The sequence below is a fragment of the Enoplosus armatus genome, chromosome 1 (genome assembly GCF_043641665.1).
Source record: "Enoplosus armatus isolate fEnoArm2 chromosome 1, fEnoArm2.hap1, whole genome shotgun sequence".
In the NCBI taxonomy this organism is placed as follows: Eukaryota; Metazoa; Chordata; class Actinopteri; order Centrarchiformes; family Enoplosidae; genus Enoplosus; species Enoplosus armatus.
The window spans coordinates 28,802,152-28,828,758 of NC_092180.1; the positions used below are offsets into that span (position 1 = coordinate 28,802,152).

General features: G+C 43.7%; 1 protein-coding gene across 1 annotated transcript; it reads right to left on the bottom strand.

Annotated features, from left to right (window-relative positions):
- Positions 1–20,627, bottom strand: LOC139283787 (anoctamin-9-like). Its single transcript, XM_070903828.1, has 24 exons — positions 20,581–20,627; positions 17,144–17,209; positions 15,709–15,831; positions 15,453–15,592; positions 14,682–14,731; positions 14,490–14,548; positions 13,656–13,735; positions 11,926–12,060; positions 11,104–11,194; positions 10,026–10,086; positions 9,847–9,929; positions 7,979–8,083; positions 7,283–7,447; positions 6,929–6,965; positions 5,534–5,645; positions 3,537–3,591; positions 3,352–3,449; positions 2,999–3,195; positions 2,028–2,180; positions 1,523–1,667; positions 1,339–1,431; positions 1,123–1,216; positions 857–969; positions 1–100 (listed from the first exon to the last, which is right to left on the bottom strand). The coding sequence occupies exons 1-24, from the start codon at positions 20,599–20,601 to the stop codon at positions 67–69; spliced, it is 2,310 nt and encodes a 769-aa protein (XP_070759929.1). The 5' UTR covers positions 20,602–20,627; the 3' UTR covers positions 1–66.
- Between the last annotated feature and the right edge of the window lie 5,980 nt (positions 20,628–26,607).

Sequence of the window (26,607 nt, forward strand, 5' to 3'; positions counted from 1 at the left end):
CCCTTTCACACTTCAACCACCCGGGGTTCATCAGTGGACGCAGATCTGGGGGTCAGCTGTCGGAGGTCAGACGTCTGTTGATTTGCTGCGTTTTATTTCACTGGGAAAAAAAAGAAAGAAAGAAAGAAAGAAAGACGAAAAGAACAAAAACACACACAATGAAGAATAAGGATGAAGAGTGGAGAGCCACACTGGCGTCAACGGTGAAAGTGCAGAGCGTTAGCATGCTAACATTAGCTAATGAGCAGTAAACACAGCGTACTGCCGAGGCTGATGGGAACGTCATTAGTTTTGCATTGGACACGTTAACATGTTTGACCCGATGATGATTAGAATAGAAAAGTCAGCTCACAAGAGCAAGCAACCGGTTGTACACTGTTCACCCCTCCACTTACTTGTAATTGTACCAATTTGTATTTAGGCCTATGCTGCATACTTTTGGTGCTGCCTTAATTTTGAAATATGATCTGCTACAATATATACTCCTTTGTCACCCAGGCAGAAAGTCCCCAGACTCCCCAGTTTTGTTAGCTCTTGAGTTAGGGGTAACCTTATAAGCTTTGTGAAACGCTGTCGACAACAAATTCTTAATTATTTGTGGCCTCTTGTGAATTCACCAAATGTAATACATGAAGTTATTTCTTTCTTCGTGTAAAGAATATTGTTTGTCTTTAACCTCCACCACGCTACACCACTACATCTCTGTCCACTGTCTGAAGTTTCTGTCAGCTACAGATGACTTCCTACAGCTCTAGGAGATGTTCTGACAGTGTTCCCACAGCGTGATTATGTGTTTTCAGAGCTTTATCTTCATCTCTTGTTACATGATCTTTGCCCTTTGGTACTGCTGGCTTACCGTAGCTCCTCCTTTAGCCGAGCCAGCTTGTCGTGCAGCCGATCATTCTTCACCAGAATGGGACTGTTGGGGACGAACCAGGCTGCTATAAACTTACACACGACCACGACATGCTGCAGAAACACACACACACACACACACACACACACACACACACACACACACACACACACACACACACAGGAGAGACGCACAAGAAACTATTCAGCTGGCTTCTTCAGTTCAAATGGACAACGCTGTCTCACCCAAATCTGGAGCACACGCACCTCAAACAGGATGACGAAGGCGAAGCGCACAGCCAAGACCAACCAGAACTGAGAAGTCAGAGTGTAGTCCTCGTCGCTCCTGTAGTCTCTGTAGCTGCAGACACACACACACACACACACACACACACAGCGGGACAGGTTATCCTGTTTATCAGACCTGCCACTGGTTCTTCTGTTATGTTCGGACGGAGCAGGTTAAGAGTAAGGTCTTCTCACCTGCACTGTGTGACGTTGAAGCCCTGACCTACGTCATTTCTAACCATCACAGAGGCCGTGGACAGAGTGTCATTAATGTAGCCCTGCATGCAGCTGCAACAGGAGCACAAAACACACGTTATGAGACGCGACACGGTCTGCTGACGCGTTGCCAGGTGTTTCTACCAGCTGAGACGTGACTGACTGTGTGTGAGTGCTTCCGTTAGCGCAGGGGCCATAGCGGTAACGGTAGACGAGGCGCGGAACAAAGTCCGACGAGACTCCAATGACCAGGCCGTTCGCAATTACTGCCAACACGCCGATGGCCTCCAACACCTTCGTCCACACACCTGCAGACAGGGGAAAGTACTGTTACGCACATCTATCAGTAACAGTTTGCAAGGTGGAAGTGATTCTCAGCCTTGAAGCTGAAGAAGGACAAGGCTGACAGATGGACCTGTAATCAAGCCTTGTCTTAAACCCTTCATTCTCAGGTGAAAACAGACAGTGACACCCTCACATGTCCTAGAAAATAAAACAAATACTAACTTTGAATTTTCAGCGACCACTGACAGTCATCTAAATATGTTGTGCATCAAACTTGGTAAAGATTGGATGAATTTTGTATTAAGAGCGGTGGGGGGAAAAAGTGTCTTCATCTGACAAATGCTTCATAAATGACCCCGTAAATAAACGGACACACAGCTCACCAATGTCGTTGGTCTTCCTGGGAACCAGTCGCCGCTCCAGGCGGACCATCTTGATGGCGTCCAGGCGGATCTCAAAGATGTTATTGATGAGAGCCAGCAGGGGGGCGAGGGGAAACGCTGCCACAAATATGGTAGTGAAACTGAACTGGACCACTGGAAGGGACGGACAGTACATTAGTAATGTGGAGATGTCATTCTTTTAAGCATTTTTCACTGACTGGTCAGCGTTCAAGTTTGTCCTCTGGTGCAAAAATCATTACGAACAAGTTAGGAGAAATGTGTGGTTTTGTTTACATACAACTGAATGATGATGTGTTACACAACAGTGTTACGGTGAATGGAATAAAGTATTTTAACACCTTAGGAATAGCAACAAACAGCAAACAGTGAGTATTGTAGTTTTGTTTTGTTTTTTAAACATCAAACATTATGACTTTAGAGTAGATTTGAGAAATATTAGACCTATATAAATATATAAAATCTGAAACTGGCAGTTCAATCAAGAATACCTTTGAGAGTTGGGAAATAATGAATGCTGTCAAAGCATAAAATTAATAAAAACGTTAGGTATTACACAGTTACATACAACGCTGCGTTGGTGGGGGCGTGTTGCTGTAGGTGAAGCATGAAATACAGTCGAAGAGTCCAGTCCAGTTTGAGTAACAGATATTCTATACAGTGTTCTATATACAGAATATCAGATGCCGAGATGAGGTTAAGGGTAAGTACAGGTTTGTAGGGTTAGGCTTAGGGGGACCATTTCTCAATCAGGTACTGTCAGGTGGGTTAGGGTTAGGGTTAGGGTTGGAAAATAGTAGCTATAATAACACCTTACCACTTTTCTTAACAATAACTAACCCTAACCCTAGTGCCAACATTTCTTAGTCCTGACAGGACTTTGTGCGAGGACCTTCTAAACTAGTGAGTTGGGTTTTCAGGTGCGAGGGTCAGGGGGGAGACTGTGGACCTACCCATCTCCAGGAACTCGTTGAACAAACTGAAGGCGTCGGTGTCGGCCAGGTGGTAGTTGCGCAGCCAGTCCCGAAGTTTGCAGATGTCACAAGGCTCAGTGCACCCCTGTTCATCACGGCACGCCTTCCTGTAGCAGTAGCCGCACTTCCTCTGCAGCTTCTTTGAGGTGTTCCTGCTCAAACAGCTCTTCAGCCAGCTGGAAAACACAAAGTCTCCGCATGAATGCAAAGTCGGCCATGTTTGCGCTGTGTTTTCTGATGGGGTCTAGGCTGACAGCACGTAGGACTGGACATTAATGCCTCGCCGCCTGCGGCCTTACAGGAGATGCTGAATGAAAACACAGCACACTCACGGCACGGTGAACTCAAATATGTTGTTGAGAGTCTGTTTGAGCAGCATGATAACAGCCATCTGGATGAAGAGGTCTGTCAAACAACCACTGGGATGGCACTACGACACACACACACAGAGAACATATCTATGGGTTAGTGCTGTGGTGCAGGCATGCTGTATGAAAGATAAAGTGAATCTCCTCACCTCCTCCAGCCTCCATCCAGCGATACGCACATAGTCTCCTGGGTGGCCGTTTATCCTGTGACAGGAAAACACCAACCTTACACCAACAATCAGCATTTCAACCTTCTGGACGTGAGCTGCAGCCATCTCAGCCACAGAGATCATGACCCTCATCGCAATTTGACAAAACTTTGTGTGTGTAAAATGTAAAATGAATGAAAAGAATGAACCTTCCCCAAAGTGTTGTCTCCAGGTCATGAAAGCAGGCTCTGTTATGCCTCAAGGATGAACTTCCCCCAAAAACCCCGTCTTCAGGTGACGTCTGGGTCATAAAACAGACCTCAGAGTGGACGCTAATGGAAGCTAATTGACGACTGGCCAATTTAATAACTGCTAGTACTCCCACATTCCAGGACATGGAATTAATTGAGCTAATGAAACAGGAAATGTGAATATGCATTTCCGTCACAAAATTCAAAGTTTGTAGTGAAAGAAGATCTAATTTGGAATGCCAAATCTCACATTTGTGTCTGTGTGTGTCACCTCCCCCCTCCCCTGTTGCATTTCAGAGATAAGGGACACATTCCTTAGATACATTCCTGGGTTACAAGGAATACTGGTATGTATTGATCTTATGTTACTTACTCATTTAAGCTGCTGTGCACATACGTATATACAGACACACATGGTAAATAGGTTTGTTCTCTATAATTCTATATGTATATAATTGCCACTAAATTTAATTACCTAAATTCATTCTTTAGGAAAGAATTTGGAACAAAGAAAATAGTTAAGACAGAACAGATCTGGGGTGGGATTTCGTGCCGTTGAGATCGGACCTCGCCGCCCCTTTTACGGAAGACTACAAAACAAGAAGACGCCCAAAGATCCCTGTCTTGCTCTAAACTCCTCTCTGATTCTTACTGCCCTCATCCAATGACTCCGCGTTCTCCCCGATAACTCTAATCTGCCTCGTCTCTGCCTCCAGACATCGGCCCTGCCATTCGTGCCTGACCATCGAACTATTAGAGCGGGCCCAGAGGACGCCCGGATCTCAGCTGCATACCGGGCAGGACGGGACGTGCTGAAGGCCGGCATCCAGCCAACTTTGAAAGCAAGAGCTCCCCGAAGGAAGCTGGTCTGGTTTCTAACGCAACAAAAGTTAAGAGCTAAAAAAACTTTGCATCCCGCGCACCCAGCCAAGTGGGTGTTTGATCCGAGAATCAAAAATTGCTTCCCTCCGCTTCCCAATAACCTCTCAGCCGCTGAAGGTGATTTCACTGGTCAATTTGAGCGTTTTATCCTCTTAGTGTTTCCTTAATGTTTCCCCGAATCAATACATCTCGCCAAATTCATCATTCACTGCGTCATATGGTATAAAATGGTCCTCATGACTGAATTATCAATTATTCATCGCATGGTTGCATTTCTTCATTTATTTGTCTGTCTGGTGGTTGAGTTCCGAGGTGAATTTAATGCGAGTTCAATTTTGTTATTTCGTACAAATATTCATTATTTCTGACAGCCCAAGTTACGGCGCCATCCCTCTACATCTTCACCATTTACCAATTTCAATACAGGCCTATGTGGCGTGTTCGTATTTGGTGCTCGCCGCGTGAGACATCGCTACAACAAACCCATCAGGGTCCTCACACCCGTCTCAGCGGTGTGGGCCTTCCCGTTAACACTGCGATGTTATCCGTTCTCTGCTGTTAAACTAGAGGACCTTGGACTTAGAGCCACAATCGACTGGATCAACCACCGAGGCAGCTTTAGGGGACAATATTGAGCACGGTTTGGTATTGCGTTTGCTATGTCTGAATCTGTGAGCACACACGTAAGAAAGTGTGCACCAACAGACCACATCATGATGTAGACACTTTAAAACAATATGCAGTGCAGTCAGGATGAATGGAGGGTCTAAGGATAGAGGGTGTCGTATGCTGACTTGACCATTTCAGCAAAAGTGTAACAGAAGGGCCGAACATTTCCGCATGCACACCAGACGGACAGAGTACCTGCCCAGGAAGAAGGCCACGTAGAAGAGCGAGGAGAAGAGCGTGAAGAACTGGAAGGTGAACATCTTGACTGTGAAGCTCCTCTCTGTGGCAGCGAATGAGTTTGTCTTCTCTGAATGCACACAAACACACACACACACACACACACACACACACACAGAAAACATATGGAAATGCATGAATGCACTGGTGCGATATGAGACAAAATGGCGTGGAATATTTGATTTCGTCTAAAATTCAATAATAGAATTGTAAGTATATATTTTAACAAGACTTTATTGTTTTACATTCCTGGCGAAATCAATATATTTCTATGTCTTTGTATTCACAGGTGCCTGAGCGATGGAGCAAGTGGAGCAAGTGCCACTTTTTGTCTTTTTAAAAGAAAACGCATCATCATACCGTCCCCCCCCAATCAGCTGACTATATTTAAGCAGCCTGCAGTCGAACCCGTCGCTGATCGTATGTCACGGCATGCTTTGGCTGTCAATCACACAGGAGCGTGGCTGTTTACAAAGGTGGGAGACATGCCATGCCTTTTCTAATCACACGTAGAGCCGATCTGTCTTGTCTCTGTCCGTCTGTCTCTCTTTGTCTGTCTCTGTCTGTCTGTCTCTGTCTCTCTCTTTCCGTCTGTCTGTCTCTCTCTCTGTCTGCCTGTCTCTCTCCGTCTCTCTCTGTCTGTCTGTCTCTTTCTCTGTCTCTCTCTCTCTGCCGCTGTCTCCCTGTCTGTCTCTCTCTCTCTCTCTGTCTGTTTCTGTCTCTCTCCCTGTCTGTCTCTCTCTCTCTCTGTCTGTCTGTTTGTCTCTCTATCTGTTTCTGTCTGTCTGTCTCTCTGCCTCTCTCTCTCCATCTCTGCTTGTCTGTCTCTCTCTCTCTGTCTGTCTGTCTGTCTCTCTCTCTCTCTCCCTGTCTCTGTGTGTGTGTGTGTGTGTGTGTGTGTGTGTGTGTGACACAAGGTGACAAATATGTGGAATAAGTATCAGTCATTTAAAAAACTCAATCACAAACAGCAGTGATACTGTTTCTAATAAATATAGTGGACGGGCAGATTTTGACATTTTTGAAAAGTCGGGGCATTGAAACTCCAGGAGAATCGGATCATTATTATTTACTGCTGTCTGAACCCCGCTCGAACATGGCTGTTCATATTTATTTATTAATTGGGATGGAGCGGAACAGACACCTGACTTGATCCAAGTTGTTGGGTGGTGTAGAAATGCACTTTTTTTTCTGGGGGAGGAGCCCCAGACCCCAGGCCCCAATTATGTATCTTTCCAAGTGTGCTTTAAACATAACCAAACATGACCGCGTTTGTATTGCATTACGCATGTGTACACTTGGTAGTACTCACAGTACAACGTACTGAATAACAGTATCCTACTTTGTTCTCACCTATGTGACACAGCTTGAGGGAGACCCATCTGTTTACCTACAGGTGGCGTTGAAGGAGGGAGACACACAGAAAGACAGGAGAGATTTTGCCATTAGAAAATTGTTGGCAGCAGTAATCAGGGCGTGGTCGTGTCATTTAAACCGGAATTATGAAGCAACGTCAACCTCTGACGTCTAATTCTGAGTCGGAGAGAGATCAGGAATTTCTGACAGGGACGATACGCCCCACTTGGTTACATCCAAATATAGTTAGAATATTAACACTAATACAATCAGTGTATTTTTTTCCTGCTCTCCCAATTCTGCCGACGTTGTGTGAACGCGGCGTGAGGATCGGGATGCAGGCATGCATACCCGGGTCATGATCTGAATGGTGACGTAGTGCAGCACAGCTCCCAGCATCATAGCCACAGTGTTGGCGTGGTCGCTGATAAACTCCCAGCTGCCCTGAGACATCAAGGGGGCGGCCACCACTCGAAACACCACCAGGGCATGAGCGAGACCGATGATCAGCATCAGCTGGAACACACACACACACACACACACACACAAACCGACATGTTGCTTCTTCTTCACACCCCCTCTGCTGCAGTCTGACTTGACAAATACTGTAAATGTGTATATTTTTTATTTTCTATTTCTTATTTTTATATTTTGTACATACCTTTAGTTCTAAATTATGCTATTTTTCTACTCTGGAATGGGAGCACCGGTACTGTACAATTTCCCCCCGGGATCAATAAAGTATTTCTGATTCTGATTCTGATTCTGATTCTCATCCTCTATTGCTCTGGTGTTACTTTGTTTTCGGTTCTGTGAGGCTGCGATCTGATTTCAAGCTCTTATTTATTTTTATTTCGCAATACATTGGACCCATGTTCCCAAATCAGCAAGAAATACTGTTTGACCAACAACTGCAGCTGTCGTTCCAGGATAATTAAACTGATCGTATCTTTGAGAAACAGTTTCATATTGGCAGCTAAGTAGTATTGAACATTCCCGCCAACTTTTAGGTATCAGACTATAGGTGTGTGTGTGTGTGTGTCTTACCATGAGTGTCACCAGAGTGAGGACCAGAGTGCTGCGCAGGTAGGAGTGTCTGAACTGTTCTGGTTTACAATTTGGATCATTGACTATTTGCAGAATCAGTTCCTCCTGTCAACACACACACATACACAGAGGCAGATATTCAACTCACACATCAAAAGTATATCACAAGGACCCTTGAGTCCAGGAATCAAGTGCTTCAATAAGAGCAGTAACAGGCAGAGGACTTTCTCTCAAAAATGAGTTGGTTTTCATTTGGTATGCATGTAAATATCAGCGGTGATCATCAGCTGACCTGCACAAAACCCGCAACCACAAACTTGTTTTTTATCAGTCGGTCAGTGTGATTTGAGATCAGCTGTTGCCATGTATCTGCCGCTACTTTTTTGTTGGTGCAACGCTTCCATCACGATAAATGACAATTGAGCCATCTCCATGCAAACTGAGCAGACTCCATGCACTGAGGAAGACCATGAGATGGGGTAAAAGCCCCAGAAAAAAAAAGCCAGTAAGTAGACCTTGAGTAAGAGTTATGTTTGCCAAATTCAGCTTAAAAATATTTAGAAATAAGAAAACTGAAACCTGCAAACAAAGCCGCAGTTATGTAACACATCCAGAATTAGAATTAGAAGTAGTTAATAGTAGTAAGTTAATTAACCTGAGAAGTTCTAACTATATTTTACATAGTTTTGGAAAATCATACCTTGTTTATATGATATTGTGTATACTGTTTTACTGCACATTAACTGGGTGTTGTGAAATACTATTTTCCACCATATTAACTGGGTGTTGTGTATACTATTTTACACCATATTAACTGGATGTTGTGTGTACTCTTTCAATGCATTTTAACTGGATATTGTGTATACTATTTTACTGCACATTAACTGGATGTTGTGTATACTATTTTCCACCATATTAACTGGATGTTGTGTATACTATTTTGCTACACATTAACTGGATGTTGTGTATACTATTTTCCACCATATTAACTGGGTGTTGTGTATACTATTTTACTGCACATTAACTGGATGTTGTGTATACTATTTTACACCATATTAACTGGATGTTGTGTATACTATTTTCCACCATATTAACTGGGTGTTGTGTATACTATTTTACTGCACATTAACTGGATGTTGTGTATACTATTTTACACCATATTAACTGGATGTTGTGTGTACTCTTTCAATGCATTTTAACTGGATATTGTGTATACTATTTTACTGCACATTAACTGGATATTGTGTACATTGTTTTACTGCATATCAAATTAACATTGTTTATACTGTTTTACTGCACATTAACTGGATGTTGTGTATACTATTTTACTGCACATTAACTGGATGTTGTGTATACTATTTTACTGCACATTAGCTGGATGTTGTGTATACTGTTTCGTAGTGTGTGGCAGTCGTTGTTTGTATTTAATATTGTAATTAATGTTTTAATGCTTCTCTCTTGGGCAGGTCTGTGTTGAAAATGATCTTAATCTCTCACCTGGTTAAATAAAAGACAATAAAATGAGAATGTAAATTAAAATAGAGGATCAGTTATTAAATGACTGCAGCTTTGGTAGCAAGTTTACGTATTTTTTTAAATTATAGTTTTCCCTTACAGAATTATTTTTCCTGCTTATGGCTCATGTTCATGAGTCAGATATATATAGATATATAATTTCCATTCATGATATCTTTTTAAAGTTATGTTCCACTTTCATAAACAAGTTTTTCAAACAGTTGCCCTTACGGATGCCATTAGTGAGGTGCAACACAACACTACAGATAACTACACAGGATCTAGACTCGGATGCAGATTTGTCTTTAGTCAAAGACCCAGTATGATCTGTGAGTTTGGGCAGAAAGCAGTACCTCCTCCTCACACCAGTCGTAGACCTTCCACTGAGAAACATGTCTCGCTCTGTGTCTTTTCCACAGCTCCAGGAACAGAGTGGCTGAAAACACACAGAGGCAACCAATTAAATAGGGACTCCACATCACAATAGATGGCATTAGATCAGACATCAGACTAGATCAGGTCAGAGACTCACCCCAGATTGCCATGAACATAGCAAAAGCCACAGTGCCCTCATTGTCAAACAGATGGCTGACCTGTGTGGATACAAATACATCATGAATCCCATCAAGAGGGAAGATCATAAATACAGTACCACACAAACACAGATAAACAGCCGGACCAGCTCTGATTAACCTCTTCATTACTCAAATATAAAAAGGACTGTAAGCTGGTAAAGCCCTTGTTACTCAGTTACTAAGAAGTATTTCTAGCATTTCTGTGTCAGCTGATTTGTGGTAAATTCAATGACCTTTCCCCTATCCCAACATATACAGCATATGCAGCTGTACGCTTGGCACTGCACGCCTGTCCGGCCTTAGATTGCTCTAAATGCTAAAGCTCTACTCTGTAGAGTTTGAAAGGGCTTTTTAGTCGTTCCAAAACCAAAATGTATCATTAATTATCATTTTGTGGGGTTACAGGTGACAATAGAAAAAGTCCTTTTCGGGACCACTACATACACTGCGTGGGACACAAATGGTACTGGATCATAGTTCAGGGTTGCAGCTCTGTCCTGCTCTTTAGTGAATTTTGGAAGGTTTGCAGACAGGGCTATGTTAGAACAAAGTAACTCCTCACCTGCTGCTACAATTGTTATTATTAGGGTTCCAACCCCCGAAGGGGTAGAAGTCAATACTACATTATCACATGAGTACTCAGCACATGACTTCATTATTATATGAATATTCAGTAGTCGTCACTATACTATTACATGTGTACTCAGTAGTCATTACTACATTATTACATGAGTACTCAGCAGTTTTTCAGCCTATTATGTAGGAGTGACACCTGCACACTATAAATACCCCAGTTATTAGTTTGATCGCACCAACTCATAATGTGATCATTATTGTTGTTAATGCAAATATTTAGTAACAACAAAGAGTATGTCCACACAAGCCTCACGTAGCTTTTCCAAAACTCTCTCCAGAGTGTCGAAATGTCCAAAACTCTGGATGAAGTCCTGAATTACATTCACATTAATGTGAACTAACAAGCAGCTGGTCGACGAGATCAGATGGACAGAATGACATGACAAGAGATGAGTTCACCTTAGCATAGGTGCAAGTGTCTGACAGCTGCCAAACTGTACACCTATCACATCGAGGACACATGGTGATGTTGGACTGACACACTTCCTTACTGGGGACACACACAGAGAGACAAAGATTTAAGGGTTAGTGGAAATAAGGTCATCGTTCAGCTGCTGCTTTTCTGCACAAACAGAAAACAAAACATTTATGAAGAGAAAGAGCTGGCTTCTCGTGGCTCTCCTGAAGTCACACTCATCAAACAAAGAGTTGTTGGGAAGGCAAGTTTCAAGTTCTTCATTGTCATATGCACAACAGACATTGTGTCTCTAACTCTCTCCAAAGGGGAAAAACACAAAATGTATGACTAAGACAAACTTAATGCAAAATTAATATTCTCTTCACCATCATTAGATGTGGGCTGTAATATCATCCCATCTAATATCTCTCTGCGACTGTCACATGACCTCCTCTCGTATTAGCCACGAAAAACGTTGCTTTAGAAAGACATTGTTTATCATGTCTGTTGTCAGCCTGTGGTTGTTGTTGTTGTCGTTGTTGTCAGCCATGGTACTAAATTTAGCAGTGTAGAGGAGCCGGGACAATTAGAGAATATTGTCTACTGATTTCTGACTTTGAATCCAACTTTGGACATTTTCACAAACAAACCTCACAGATGAAGTGAGAGAGATTTTGGAGAAAAACAATGTCCCCTCTAGAGGTCCCCCAAGTCATACATTTTGTTATACAGTTTTAAAGGGACTTACAGTTATGCTAATGCAAAAGGACCAGTGTTTCCCCAAGTTTTAGAGCATTTACCACCTAATATTACTTCTGACTCACATGAGAGGGTTGGTGTTGAAAAAGAAGAGTCCATAAAGGAAAACTACAACACCCAGAACAGCAGCTGGAACCAGCAGCTTGGTGTACCAGCCCAGCCACAGGTAGTACAGAGCCACCTTCTCTCCGAAGTAACACCTGCAGGGAGCAAACATACAAGCAGATGATTTAACATCAACTCAACCAATGACTTCCTTTTTTGAAAAGGTCAAAACTCCAGAAACATTTGTCGCATACACAACAACTTTATTGTCAGCCCAACGCATTTCAGCTTGTGGTCTCCGCCAGGGATGAAAGATTCAAATGACATCTGGGTCTTCAGGTTTTCCAGTAGGTTCTTTGGTCTGATGAGACCAGAGCTGAGCTTTTTGGAGGAAGTCCCTGACTGTTGTTTATGCTTCTGCACCAAACAGCAGTTCAGAGTAGCCCAGCCTTCTTGGATATGGTCGAGCGGTGGTAAGAGCACTTTGAGGAACTCCTGAACCTGACCAACACATCATCTGTGGAGGAGGCAGAGTTTGAAGACCCGCAGGAGGCCTCATCCATATCCTTGGCAGAGGTTGCTGAGGTAGTGAAGAAGCTCCTCTGCGGCAAGGCGATAGGTGTAGATGAAATTGCCCTGAGATGCTGAAGGCTCTCGGCTGACACGCCTCTTCAGTGTCGCGTGGAGGTCTGGGACAGTGCCTGTGGACTGGCAGACCGGGTTGCTGGTTCGCATTTTTAAAAATGGGGACTGGAGGGTGTGCTCCAATTATCGGGGTATTACACTGCCCGGCCTCCCTGGAAAAGTTTATGCCAGGGATAAATTACCCTCCCAGGGTTAGTGGGGGAGTCATGGGATTTTGCCCATCCAGTCTTCATGTGTTTTGTGGACTTGGAAAAGGCTTACAACCGTATCCCCCGGGGGGGCTTGTGGGGGGTACTGTGGGAGTGTGGGGTAGCAGGGTCATTACTACAAACCATCTGGTCCATATATAACCAAAGTGAGAGCCTTGTCCATATACTTGGCTCAAAGTCAAATTCGTTTTCGGTGGGTGATAATTACATAACTGTCTCCGCCAGGGTTGTCCCTTGTCACCAATTCTGTTTGTGATATTCATGGACAGGAACTCAAGGCCCAGCCAGGGGGAGGGGAGTATACGGTTTGGGGACCTCAGAATTGCGACTCTGCTCTTTGCCGACGATGTGGATCTGTTGTCTTCATCAGACTGTGACCGACAGCACGCACTTGGGCGGTTTGCAGAGTTCTTTGATACTAAAGAAAACTTAAAAACCTGATGATTCGACTTCTGCTGTTATAGGGAGCATCTTTTTTCTATGATTTCTAATTAATGGACGTTTATTCACGTTCTACATACTCTGAAACTGTAAGCACAGTTTTTGACACAAATTGCAGCAATCGGTCTGCGTAGCTTAACCAGCTCCATGAGCTATGTGTCACAGCCACTGCTGTAGCTCCGACTGCTGACCGTGTTGGTGAATGGTCAAATCAGCAGCCAAACTACAATATGAAACTTTTAGATATCTTTTTACGACAGCTGCAAGCACCTGTCCCTTTCATCTCACACAGTATCTTTGCCTCTGTTTGAAACCTCTCGTCTAAACAAATGCAACAGGTTTTACGTTCTGCTTTCCTCAATCCACTACGGTTACGTCGTTAACAATGGCAGACAGGCAGACAGACAGACAGACACACAGACAGATAGACAGATACAGACAAAAAGTTGACTGACTTGACGTCGTTGACTGGTTGGCCTGCAAACAGACCGGACCATCGAGCCCACTTCGCCTTCAACTGTTTCTGCTTCTTCCTCTGAGAATCATGGGAAAAAAAGAAAAAGAAAAAATCAACATACGCTATGCTAACACACTGAACAAGTTTCACATCAACATCGCAACATCTGGGCAAAAGTGTATTTCATAGTGTGTCTAAATATTTTACGTTCACTTTCTTACTAGAGAGAGAAACATTTCTGTTTTTGTAACAACCTTTTTACTAGGTGATATATTTCGAGTAACCATGTGACCATCGTGTTTTTCATGGCATGCTGGTGTTTAATGCATATTCTAATGGTTTGGTGCCAGCTAAAATAAATCTGACCAATGCAGATCCTTCCTTTGGAAGCAATTTTTCACTTTCACTTTACCGATTTTATTTTTTATCAAAGCGTGTAGAAAACATCCAGGTAGTAGCTCCTCATGTTTAGTCGTCTAAACGTCTTCCGGCGGCTATCAGCTGTCACAAGCGCGTAACTTGGTAACAGACCAAATTAAACTTGTCTTGACTAGTCTGACTCACCGGATGTGGGCTGTTGGTATAAGTCCGCAATTGGCCGACTATTTCTCCTAGTTCTCCTCCCCTTCCGCTATGCGAGACTACACTCGACCACAAGATCATTTGTGAGTGAAGAAGCTCCAGAGTGTTTCTGTAGTTCCAACGACTCCGACGGCGTCAGACATTTCTTTCTCTAGCGGATCTCATGTCAGTTTCAGGAGTCACATTCTCCCAGTTAAACTGAATTACTTCAGTTGATCAACTTAATAACTGTGACTCAAGATTGACTCACCTCATGGAGGCAGAAAATGGTTTCAAACACATCGTTCATCAACAGATCCTCAAGGTTCTCTGATGGAATAAAACAGAACATATCTGCATGACAGGCTGCTGTTTGTCCCAGATCTCAACATGTTATGTTAAGTTTGTTGAAGGTAAAGCCACAGATGGTACTATTAAATTCTATTAAACTAATCGCACCCACCTCCTGTGTTGATGTAGGTCTGCTGAAGGATGAAATGGACGATTCGGATCCTGGAGAAGCCAGAAAAATACGTTTAAGTGCAAACAGGTGGAGGAGATGAATAAACAGGTAGAGGTGAGGAACAAACAGGTGGAGAAGAGAAACAGGTGAAGTAGAGGAACCAACAGGTGGAGGAGAGTCACAAACTGGTGAGAGAAGAGAAAAAGGTGGAGGAGATGAACAAACAGGTAGAGGAGAGGAACCAACAGATGGAGGAGAGGCACAAACAGGTGGAGGAGAGGCACAAACAGGTGGAGGTTTAAAAAATCCTCCCTCCAGCACGTCTAATAAAAATCTCTCTCATGAACATGTTGTATTTGGTTTGTTTAATCCGTACAAACACTGGATTTAGCTTTCACTTTGGACGGAGCCAGGCTGGCCAGTTGAACTATTCCTTTAAAAAGGAAGACAACACCACTTGTCAGGGAGGAAGTATTTATATACTACATAAAGTTGTAGTGTTGTTCAATGATACTTCCGTGTGTAAGAACATAACGTTATTCACATGTGAAACCAGCGGCTCCACCATCAACGTTACGGCTGTCGCTTCACATGAAAGATAATTACGTAACTGCTGCTTTCTCATGGAACAGCACAACAACCGGCAGAGTGGAGCGCTCACGCTCAACTTGTATAGGTTCCACCATCATCTGTGACTGCGGTGTCGCCCACACACACTGTATATACACACACACACACACACACACACACACACGTGTATGTGCGTGTTACCTGGTGGCCTGGGTGACGCCGCCCCTCACATCTCCACACCAGTTGCAGGAGTCGGAGACTTTGAGCAGGTACTGGTAGTCTTCAAACATCTCACGCGGAGCACGGAGGCCGAAAAACACCTTGTCATCATGGATGATCTTCTAAACGCACACAAAACAACACGCACACACTGGATGGAACTCCGTTTTCTTTGGTTCATACGATCATTCCCACTATGGTATATCAGAAATGTGGGACGGTGAAGATGCAGACTCACAGTGACGGCGATATTTTTCTTTTCTAGCTGTTGGATGAAGGCTCTCTGCCTCTGAGCCTTCTGGTCCGTGTCATCGTTCACCTTGTGGGCCACCAGCACGTAGTCGAACGTCCTCTGGGTGGCCTGTTCAAAGACAAAACACCACCCGTGAAATACTTACGGAGAAAATCACAGGTTTTAGTCAAAGCAGGGTTACAAACTGCCTCTACGTCATTACTCAGCCTCGAGGCTGCTTTCACCGCCGACCTGTTTTAGCTCAGTTGAAACCAAACCTGGTGCGTTTAGTTCGGTTCATTTGAGCTGGTGTGAGAGCTGTCAAGCAAACTCTGGTGTGAGCCTAGCCCGACTCGCCCGACTATTTCAGTCAGCATTCTTCCTCCCCCTCCGGCATGTTGCCGTTTTGCAAGAGCACCGTCGCTGCATCCTGAGCTTAGTGCCGCTCAAGAAGATTGTGATTGGGGTAATTTGGGGGGGGCATTTTTTGCCTTTATTGTATGGTGATAACTTGGGGAGTGACAGGAAATATGGAAGAGCAGGGATGACATGCGGCAAAGGACCCGGGCCGGAATTGTACAACGCGTGATTGGTTTTAAGAAACAAGCCCGATTATCTTTAATCAATGATTATTCGTTGATTTTAGGGACAGAATATTTTTATTGCACTTTCGAATAAGCGGAGGGCTGCTTGCCCGCATCGTCCATGTTGCGCTGCATTCCTGCTAATGCACGAAACCTTGCATCAAAAGAAGACTGGTCCCTACTCGCGGTGCATCTCCTGGGAGCAAAAAAGAAAATAATTTCAGCTGAGTTGATGCTGGACAGGGGGACGGGGGTTCAGTGAGGTAACGTTTGTCCTGTCGAAAGAGTGATAATACTGTCAGCGGTCCAGCACCTCAGCTGAGCAGAGGCAACTGCAGCCACTACACACCTGTCTTGTCTACATGTTGCAGCTGGTCAGCGAGCAAGCCAGTCACCCCGCTTATCCAATGAGTCAGCCAGGTTCTGTCCCAAGGAGCAGGCTCAGGTTACTACACCTTTTTCTGAGAAACACCTGCTCAGGTGCTGTTACTGTTGATGTAGATCCATGTTCCAGGTTTGGGGGGGGGGGGGGGGTCTTTGCTCAGCTGAGTAAAAACCCCATGTCCTGTTGTTCACAGTTACAGCAGTGAGCACACCAGACGGACCCATTAAGAGGACAGGAAACACGGCTGCGCTTTGCTTCAAAAAAACAAGACGCAGCGTGCAAATGAGACAGCCGACGTTTTATCTTGAACGGGCTTTTGAAAGATAGAACTCATGGTTTATCGGTTCAACGCGGGGCAAAGGATCCTTTCACATGAGCACATGCATTCTCCATTTTGCATGCTGCTGCACTTATCTTGTTAATGTACGCAAAGTTCAGATGAGCGGGGGGGGGGGGGGATGTGGATTCTTACCGTTGGAGGAAGTAAAGGCTCCGTGTTGGTACCGTCCTTCTGTCCGTCCCACAGCTCAATGTTTTCCTTTAACACACACACACACACACACACACACACACACACACACACAGATAAGGTTAGCGATAAAACCACACAGTGCATGTGGTTTTATCGTACAGACTCGATAGTGTCGTATTACAGATGTCTGTTATACATTTATGACCAGACTCATTTTGCTTGGTGACATGTTGTGAACACTTAAAGTCAGACTGCGTGACTTCTAACACATTCTTCCTCTTTTACAAACTGAACTCATAATGACTCAAACACACCGATGGTTGCAGCTCAGTACACTCTGTCTCACGCCAGCTGAATATAGCGTGTTACATTTTTGGATATGTAACACTAAGATATTACATGGTAACAATCATCAAGAAACTTCACTTTCAAGAGCTCTACATCAAGAAATGATGATGAAATGTTTGCGGATATTTAAGATTTAAGACTATATAGGAAAGAGGAAGCTGAAAGGGGGGGGCAAACCCCTGGTGCCTGTCATATAACGCGCATGCCAACTAAGCATAATGCACATTTCAATAAATTCAATTTAATAAATTCAACAATACAAATCACGCTATTTTCAACACGTTGTGACTCTGGATTACTCATTACTCAGAGTTATTGTCTGATTTCAGTCACTGCGGGTATATGTGTGTTAACGTAGCAGCCAAACTGTATTTTGGAGCAGCAAATGCAACAAGATGCAGGGTTTTACCCCAGAAAAGTTGTTATCTTGTGAAGGGGCCCGGCGGCCCGGCGCGGCAGATTTGTATTATATTGTTGATTTCTCTCAATTTGACTGCTGACCTAAAAGTAGTGCAGAATTTCTTGTGTTTTTAAATGTTTCTGAATCCTCAGACTTTGTGATTATTTCCAGGTTTATATATATACACACACACACACACACACACACACACACACAGTGACAAGTGACATATTCTTTCTTTTCCCCTAGACCAAAGGCTCATTTCTCTCTTTCTGTCAGACTTTGGAATTCGAGGAATTTTTCAAGTTTTGGGAAGAATTCCTCTCTAATACTTCTGTATTTTCGGACGTTCTGTTAAAAAGCGTAGTTGTCCTGTCCTCTCTGGTCGGCCCGTGTCCGCCCTTCTCTATAAAAGGAAGTTTTTCCTTGCCGCCGTCACCAAAGCGCTTGCTCATGGTGGGAACTGTTGGGTCTCTGTAAGTAACATTATAAATAGTATGGTCTAGACCTGCTCTGTAAGTAAAGTGTCATGAGCTGACTTTTGCTGTGTAAATAAAAATTGAATTAAGATTTCTGTATATTTTTTTTGGAAGAATAAAATAAGATATGCTTCTACCAGCAAGGCCAGTCAGAGCTGCATTAACACTCTAATCTTCATGAAGGAGGGGTTTTTGTACAGGCCTGTCGATCAGGACTGACCCGACAAACCGCAAGGAAAAGACGGAACTACGGATCGCTCTCCCTCTCCTTGTTCCCGTGGGTCTGTCGTGAGCCGTCTAAATACGTTTTCTCACAGCAACAAACATTCAGCAGCCTGCAGGTCCAGACCTGCCATGCTCCCACTCACTCCCTCTGCTTTGTTCTGCTCAACGCTGTTTAAACATTTTACTGCCTTCATGGCATTTACAGTGCAGATAAGCTGATGGATACTCCATCTCTAGGTCTACTGGATCCAGATATATATATATGTTTATATGGCAGTGAACCTTCGGCATGGGTGTGCTCCCTGGTAATAAACAGGTTTCACTTCTGACCCACTGAGTCCACACACACACACACACACACTCACATGAAACTACAGTCATTACAATCACATAGCAGGACATTCACGCATTTCCCCTTCAGTAGTCAGACACTCGGTATCTGCTTTAGAGCTGAAACTATTAGCCGATTAATCAGTTACTCAATCAACTGGAAAATTCCCCCTCCTGCTTTGGGGATATTTTCAGACATTTTATAGACCAAAACAATGACCCAATTATTAATTGATGATGAAATAACCTTTGTGCGCAGCTTTAATCTACTTATTTCAAACTACGTGATGCTGAAATATAGCATATTACATTGTCTTTATACATTTTCCCCCCAGCGATGCCATAATATGCACCCACAAAGACTTGGGGAGCTTCACTTTAAAAGTGAGGTGGTACGTGTTTGAACCGGTGGGGGTCACAGAATGATAATGAATCCGCAAAAAACACGTTGGCAACGTTAGCGTTTTCAGGAAATTACAATCTCGTTTTGAAGGACGAGAGAGCGGTGTTCCCAGGTCAGTGCCAGATGCGAAGCAAGAAACTGAAACTCAGAGTGTCCTGCCCACATGAAAAGTACATTTGGTGTCCTGTTAGATTTCATGGACAAACCTGAGAGAGTGTGTGTTACAGCGTAAAACTACAATTTCTCTGTTTTGTCTTTTATCGATATATTTATTACTTTTCTTATGCTTATTATTGTGACTAGGAAAAGTATAAAGGATTTAAAATGAATTGTTTTGGGGGATTTCATGTCATGCTTTTACGCATTCTGTATATATATATATATACATATATGGAAATATGGAAATAAATAAATATGAACTTCATTTATTGTCATTGCAACGGGGGTGTTTAAATAAGTTGTAGGAAGTCTCTGGGATGTATTTGTGCTCTGGATCTGAGCTGCCTTCAGCCAATGAATGAATGAATGAATGAATAGTGCTTCCTTATGGGGGTTCACCCGTAGCCGCGGGTGCTGGGGGTGCCGCAGCCTCCGCGCGTAAAGATAGCGGAGTGGGGAAAAGAACCGGGTCGCGCGTCCCACGGACCCTGTGAGAATTGTCTCCGGTTTACTAACAAAAAAAAAAAAAAAAAACCTGTACTGACAGGACAGAGTAAACTTTTAGCTTCTGAAATATATAAACATTTTTTAAGTCAGCTCTGATACTGTTGTGTGCAGCCCTCACAGACTGATGCTCCGTTGAATAGGCAGTGCTTTGCCGTTCTTCCTCAGCTCCTCCTCTACCTGTTCCTACCTCGTTTTCTGGGAGACAAGGCGGCTCACCCACTTTTGCGCTGGCCCACCCAAAATACAATTGCTGCCTACGCCGCTGACTCCCAAACGCTCAATAACTTTAACAAAACAAAACAAACCGCAGCACACCACAAACGCACAATATAGTCCGCTCCTTCCTTCGTTTTTGAATGTGACCTGTCAATGAAGTAGCGTCAGTTTCAGTGTCCCGGCACGCTCGGTAACTACCTACCGGGACGAGTACAGTAGAAGAAGTATAAAGTATTGCGAGACCCGCCGTAAAAGTACTTCGTTACATTGGCATTACCGTTTCATATTGTACACCCACCCGCACACGAACCCGCCGATATCACCGAGCAGACCAAAGGTAAGCCGCGCGTGTGTCTGTGTGTGTGTTTACCTCGACAGCCTTGAAGAACATGTTGGACGTCGCTTCCCGTGTCGGTGTGAGCGCCCCGGTTTGTTCCAGCAGCTCCGTCCGGCCTCGTTAACGTCGCTCCATCAGTTTTAAAAAAAAAAAAAAAAAAGAAAAGAAAAAAAAGAAAAAGAAAAGATCAACCAATCACAGATGAAACGCCGGACATTTTGGCTCATCAATAAATCACTTCCGCATGTCTTCAGGTGACGACTGCTGCTGCTGCTCTCTGTTTGTGTGCGCGCGGGCTCAGGTAACAAAAAAAAAAAAGGTGTGCCGATTTACCTGGAGCCGCTGACGTCACCCGCCAAGACGGGACCTCGTCTAATCGAATGTGGCGTTCACGTTCCGCGGGAAAGGTGGGAAATGTGACTTTTAAAAAAAAAGACATGCTGTTGAAGTCAGTTTTAATATAAATAGCGGAGAGGACACACTTTGGAAAACACATTCATTGGTGTGAAAAGGCTAAATACTCAGTTTTGACTAACTAATTGCATTCAAACATGGGCTATGGTAACACAGAAACAGAGTTTATTTTAAACTAACAAACAGCGAGGGGAAAAACTCTAAAAATAAGTCAATGAAATCATCAAACACAGAGTCCTTGTAATAAGTATTAAGAACTCATACCAGTGGTGGAAAGCAACTAAGTACGTTTGCTCAATCAATCAATCAATGAAGTTTACTCGTCACTCGTGATCATTTAAGGTACAATCACAGCTGTAACTAGTGACTAGATAACACACTGGTAATCTATTATAAACGATATATATGATATAAATGACCTGATTCTGATAAATGATAAAATATACATCTCATGCTTGCCAACCCTTTTCCTGCCCTCTGTTCTGGAGTGTCAAATCCCTCCATTCTGCGGTTTGTGATTGTGATTTTAAATTACGTTCTTAATCGGCATCTTTGACCGTTGTCTCTAAACACAGAGAGACAAAAACCACGACAAAGAGACGAACAAACATGGGTCACAGCTCTCACTGCTCTGCCGTGCGCTGGGCCTGTGCATGGTCAACGGTCGGCTTCGAAGGGACTCCGACAGTAGGTACAGCTCATCTCTGGGTAACAGTACAGTGGATTACTTCACTTTACTGACCTCAGCCTGGTGTCTCTCGGAGCACCGTCGGCCCGCTAACCACCCCAGTCAGACCACAGCAAAACCACAGCTGACCTGAACAGATCAACGCCGCAATCATGAAGCAGTGTGGAAACCTACCAAAAACACTGTTAGGCGACAAGTGAAATCACTCTTAGACCAGTTTTGACACAACAGTGAAGAGGTGAACAGGGCAGAAAACCTCACTGACGTATTTGACCTTTTCAGCCTCTTTATCAAACATAAAGGCCCCGAATAGAAACCAACAACAATGACAAATGGTTTGACAATGAATGTCAAAATCTCCGAAAGCGATTAAGGAAGCTATCAAACCCAAAACGTTAGAGACCCAGACAACCAGAATGAACGTCTTCGCTATGGTGAAACACTGCAATACAGTAAGGATAAAAAGGGACCGGCATGTTAGAAACCAGCTACATGACACCGAGGAATCCATAAAAACAAACCACCTCTGGGAAAACTGGAACACTAAACAAACAAAAACATGAGAACCTACCTCCAGCCTCGTTGGTCCAATAGAGAAGAATATGCAGCACAAGCACTTACGAGATAAGCTACAAAGTTTAGAGTCAACCATAAAAGACTATCAGATTCCCAGAGACTCCCCAATTACACTAAAAGAACTACAGGACAAAATAAAATCACTGGAAACCAAGAAGGCCTGTGGTGTTGACGGCATCCTTAGCGAAATGATAAAATTCACAGACCTCAGATTCCAACTGGCCCTCTAAAACTCTTTAACATCATCCTCAGCTCCGGGATGTTCACCAATATCTGGAGCCAAGGACTGATAGCGTCAACAGCAACCTGGGAAACATCATCTGCAGACCCCAACTTCACCCTCAGCACCCTAACTGTCAACCAACTTCTTTCCCCAAAGCCGGGGAGGTCAGACCAGGATGCAGCTTGAGTCCGACCCTCTTCAACATATACATCGGTGAACGGGCGAGGGCATTACAGTCAGTAGGGACTGGCATGAGCCCAGCAGACACACAAGTCAAATGATTTGGTGCTCTTGTCTCCAACCAAAGAAGGGCTACAACAGCACCTTGATCTGCACCGGTTCAGACCTGGGCCTTGGCGGTGAATCTAACCATGACAAAAATGATGATATTCCAAAAAAGACCCAGCCTCCAAAACACACAAATATACATTCTGTCTAGATACAAAGCACAAGAAAGCCCTCACCTACAGAGAGACCCTAGAGAGAAGCCCCCTGAGTCAGCTGGTTCTGGGTCTCTGCCAGAGACCCCATTAGACCAAACCAAATGATTGGCCAGTGAGCAGGGATTTGTCCCAGGATTTGTCCCGGTACGCCAGATGAACAGCACACCACTGGATGCAGAGGACCTTCTATCCCGGCTGTCCTGTTTCAGGGTGCAGGCCGTGGATTAGCCTGCTCCGTCTGAAGCTGAAGAAGAACTTCGACGGAGAGTCTATCTTAAGCAGGCTTGTTTGGATTTGAGGATCTCAATTTCACCTCGATTTCCGGTGGATTCTACAGAGCTTTGTGTGTCCACTATTTCCATCTCTCGATCGTTCATCGATATATATATTGTTGGCACAGTTGTCTAAATTCAGTTTTTCCATAATCCCATCATTGTCTTAAAGATGCAAATTCTGATTTTCTAGGTCTAAAAGTTTCCCCAAAAACATGTTTCTTTAAAATAAACATCCATGCCAATATGCACTTTTATATCTAATATTTACAACAAAAACGTTACAAATAACCACTGAATGATCCGTAAACCCCACAGGTGCTACCCTGCGCCCTGTGACCACACTAAAGGAATGCCTGAAGCCATAGAATCTGTCCAGTCTAGCCAAAGAAATGGTGCCGCGCCTGCTGTGCATTGCCTTTCCTTGTAATTGCAGCTCTCTCCATATATCAACCAAACTCTTGAGTTTCTACTGACTGAGTCATTGTACATTTTGAGGCAGCATGAGGTTCAAGGTGGTTTCTGTCCTCTGCGTCGTTTTCTGTCCAATTAAAATCTCCTAGAAAAAAAACAAAACATTTCTTCAGATGAGCAATTATTTAAAACGATACCAATTTCATTCAAAACATGTTCTCTTTCAGATCCTGAGGTAGGAGCATGTACATTTAAGAAAACACCTTTATGATGCTCAAAACGTGCTTCAACTACCAGCAATCATCATCACCATCTAGATCTTGCTTGACTTTAGGGCGTATCTTTTTCAGTCTGTAGACCTCGTGGTCAGTGAATCTTCTTCTTTCTGCTTGTGTGTGATCTCACAGAAGAACCAAGAAAAACCTGTATATCCACAAAATAATCTTCCACCTTCACTCCCCTCACATTCTTTGTTGACTGCAAGTGTTTTATTTTTCCTACTTCTGTATGGTCTTTCTCTGCTTTTTTTCTTCTCCGTCCGAGACTCTCTGACCTCTCCACCCTCCACATCGGACCCAGAGCCTGAGACTTGAGACATTGGTCTCCTCTTCCATCAGTCATTCTGCCTCACTGTTGTTTTCAATCACGTCTGTTGACGCAGGCTCGTCTGCATCATTTGTCTTACCTTCCTGCTGTCCCTTTGCACTTTTTTTTAACACTCCTCTCACGTTTTGCTGCTGCATCTTGACTCATATCTTCCGATTTTCTTTTCAGTGTTGGTCTGATTTTCTTGTTCTGGGTCAGCCTGTTCCTGTTCGTCATTCTGATCTTGAGTTGTTGGGACAAACTTTTATGACATGGCCCTCATTCCCACAACCGAACCACATCAACGTTTCGGGAGTTACGAAAACAACACATCAGCCTTCACTTTGAAAGCCAGATTTAATTCTTCATCTTATTCTCTTATTCAGGACTTACAAGCTGACGAGAGCTTCCTGATGGGGGAGGCGACTTTACCATGTCTGGACAGCTCTCTGATCAGCAGATTGTCACTAATGGAACGGCGGTGTGTTAAGATATCGTGACCCTCTTAGCTGGTGTAGTCAGAGTCTGTGGGACCCGGCAGCTACTGCTGGATCTTTGCAGCACTTCCACCTCCTACTTGAAGCCGTTTGCAAGTTTTTGTTCTGTACCTGCGAAAACCGAGCGGCGCAGGAGATCATTCCTCACCCTCATTCCTCAGATCGTTCATCTGAGGTGAAGTGAGTCAGTATGCAGCGCCCAGGCCCATATTCCAACATTATAATGCACCTGTCGGGGCGGGGTGGCCTATGAAATCGCCACCATATTTATGAGTGTTTGTCCAATAATGACATTAAATATTTAAATGTTCAGTGTCATTAACTGTGTTTCACTGTTGATGCATCACATCAGACAAATATGTCTCCACTCATCTCAATCCAAAACTTCAGGAACTAATAGTTTGTAATTAAAATGCGCTTTTACTCAAAACACGTTTGGTTTACTGATAATATTTCTGTACTTTTACTAGGGAGGAGGATATGTCATGTAGGACTCTCGCTCGTAATGGGAGTATTATTATGGTGTAGCATTTCTAGCTTTACTTACTTCTTCCAGCAAGGAAACGAACGCCAAAAGAAACAATTCAATTCAATTCAATTTTATTTATATAGCGCCAAATCACAACAAAGTCATCTCATGACACTTTACAAAATAGAGCAGGTCTAGACCGACTCTTTATAATGTTATTACAGAGACCCAACAGTTCCCACCATGAGACAGCACTTTGGCGACAGTGGCAAGGAAAAACTTCCTTTTAAGAGGCAGAAACCTCGAGCAGAACCAGACTCTAGGTGGGGTGGTCATCTGCTTTGACCGGTTGGGTTTGAGAGAGAGAGGGGGGGGGCAGACAGACAGACAGAAAGAGACAGAGAGAGAGAGATAGACGTAGAGACACAGATAGACAGACAGACAGGCAGAGATGTATGGCAGCACTAGCAGTAGAAATAGCAGCTATAATTATAATAATACTGGAAATATGACTGATAATAGTAGTTACAGCTATAATACTAGCTGAGATTAATAATAGCAGCTTTAATAGTAACAGAACTACGACTAAACATAATAACTGTAGTGATGAGAGTCAGGCAGGCCCATGGCGGCAGCACCCAGGCATACCAGGACCACGATCCACAGCAACCTGCGAGACGAGAAAGCACAAAGAAACTCCGGGGAAGAAATAAAGTTAGTGTTGTCAATTTCTTCTACATTCCCCAGATGTAGGCGATGATTCGATGATGGAAGGAGACTCCGCTGATACTGACTTTTCACATAATATTCTTTATTTGCATCAAAGATCAGGATCAACAGGCATGCGCATCTTGACCTGTACAGCACCCGTAGCCGAATCAGTACTGCTGCCTCGAACACTGTTCAACCTCATCCTTTATACATTTAGACATACATAGGGTCCTACTATAACTCATGAATCTATAAACTTATATTTCCCTAGGGTCCCTCAGTACCCCAAAACCTATGATATACAAGTTATTTGGACAGCAGTCTAGGGGTCAAGGAAAAGAGACCTCTATCGCATAACTCCCACATTCCAAGGGAGACTCCCAAACAATAATGAATCTTATCAGTATGGGGCCCCAACATCTGCTAGTTATTTACCTGGAACATTGCATACGTGACAACTTTGTACTGATATCATTTTATGAAAAGATTACTTTTATGATTAGTATCAAATAATACACATCATTAGTAACATGCATTGGAGGGTGATGAATGTGCAAAGATGAAGAGGGAGAGGAGGAAAGCTCAGTGCATCATGGGAAGTCTCCCCAGCAGTGTAGGCCTATAGCAGCATAACTAGGGGGCTGGTCCAGGCAGGCCTGAGCCAGCCCTTAACTATAAGCGTTATCAAAAAGCAAAGTTTTAAGCCTACTCTTAAAAGTAGAGAGTGTGTCTGCCTCCCGGACCCGAACTGGGAGCTGGTTCCACAGG

What these genes read in the sequence shown, in the direction of transcription:
- LOC139283787 (XM_070903828.1), bottom strand. Translation starts at nt 20,601, where the DNA reads ATGTTCTTCAAGGCTGTCGAG. An exon ending in AGCCTTTACTTCCTCCAACG is followed by an intron (nt 15,832 to 17,143) that starts GTAAGAATCCAC and finishes GTCTTTGAACAG; the next exon opens with GCCACCCAGAGGACGTTCGA. An exon ending in CCATTCAGATCATGACCCGG is followed by an intron (nt 6,966 to 7,282) that starts GTATGCATGCCT and finishes CGCCACCTGTAG; the next exon opens with GTAAACAGATGGGTCTCCCT.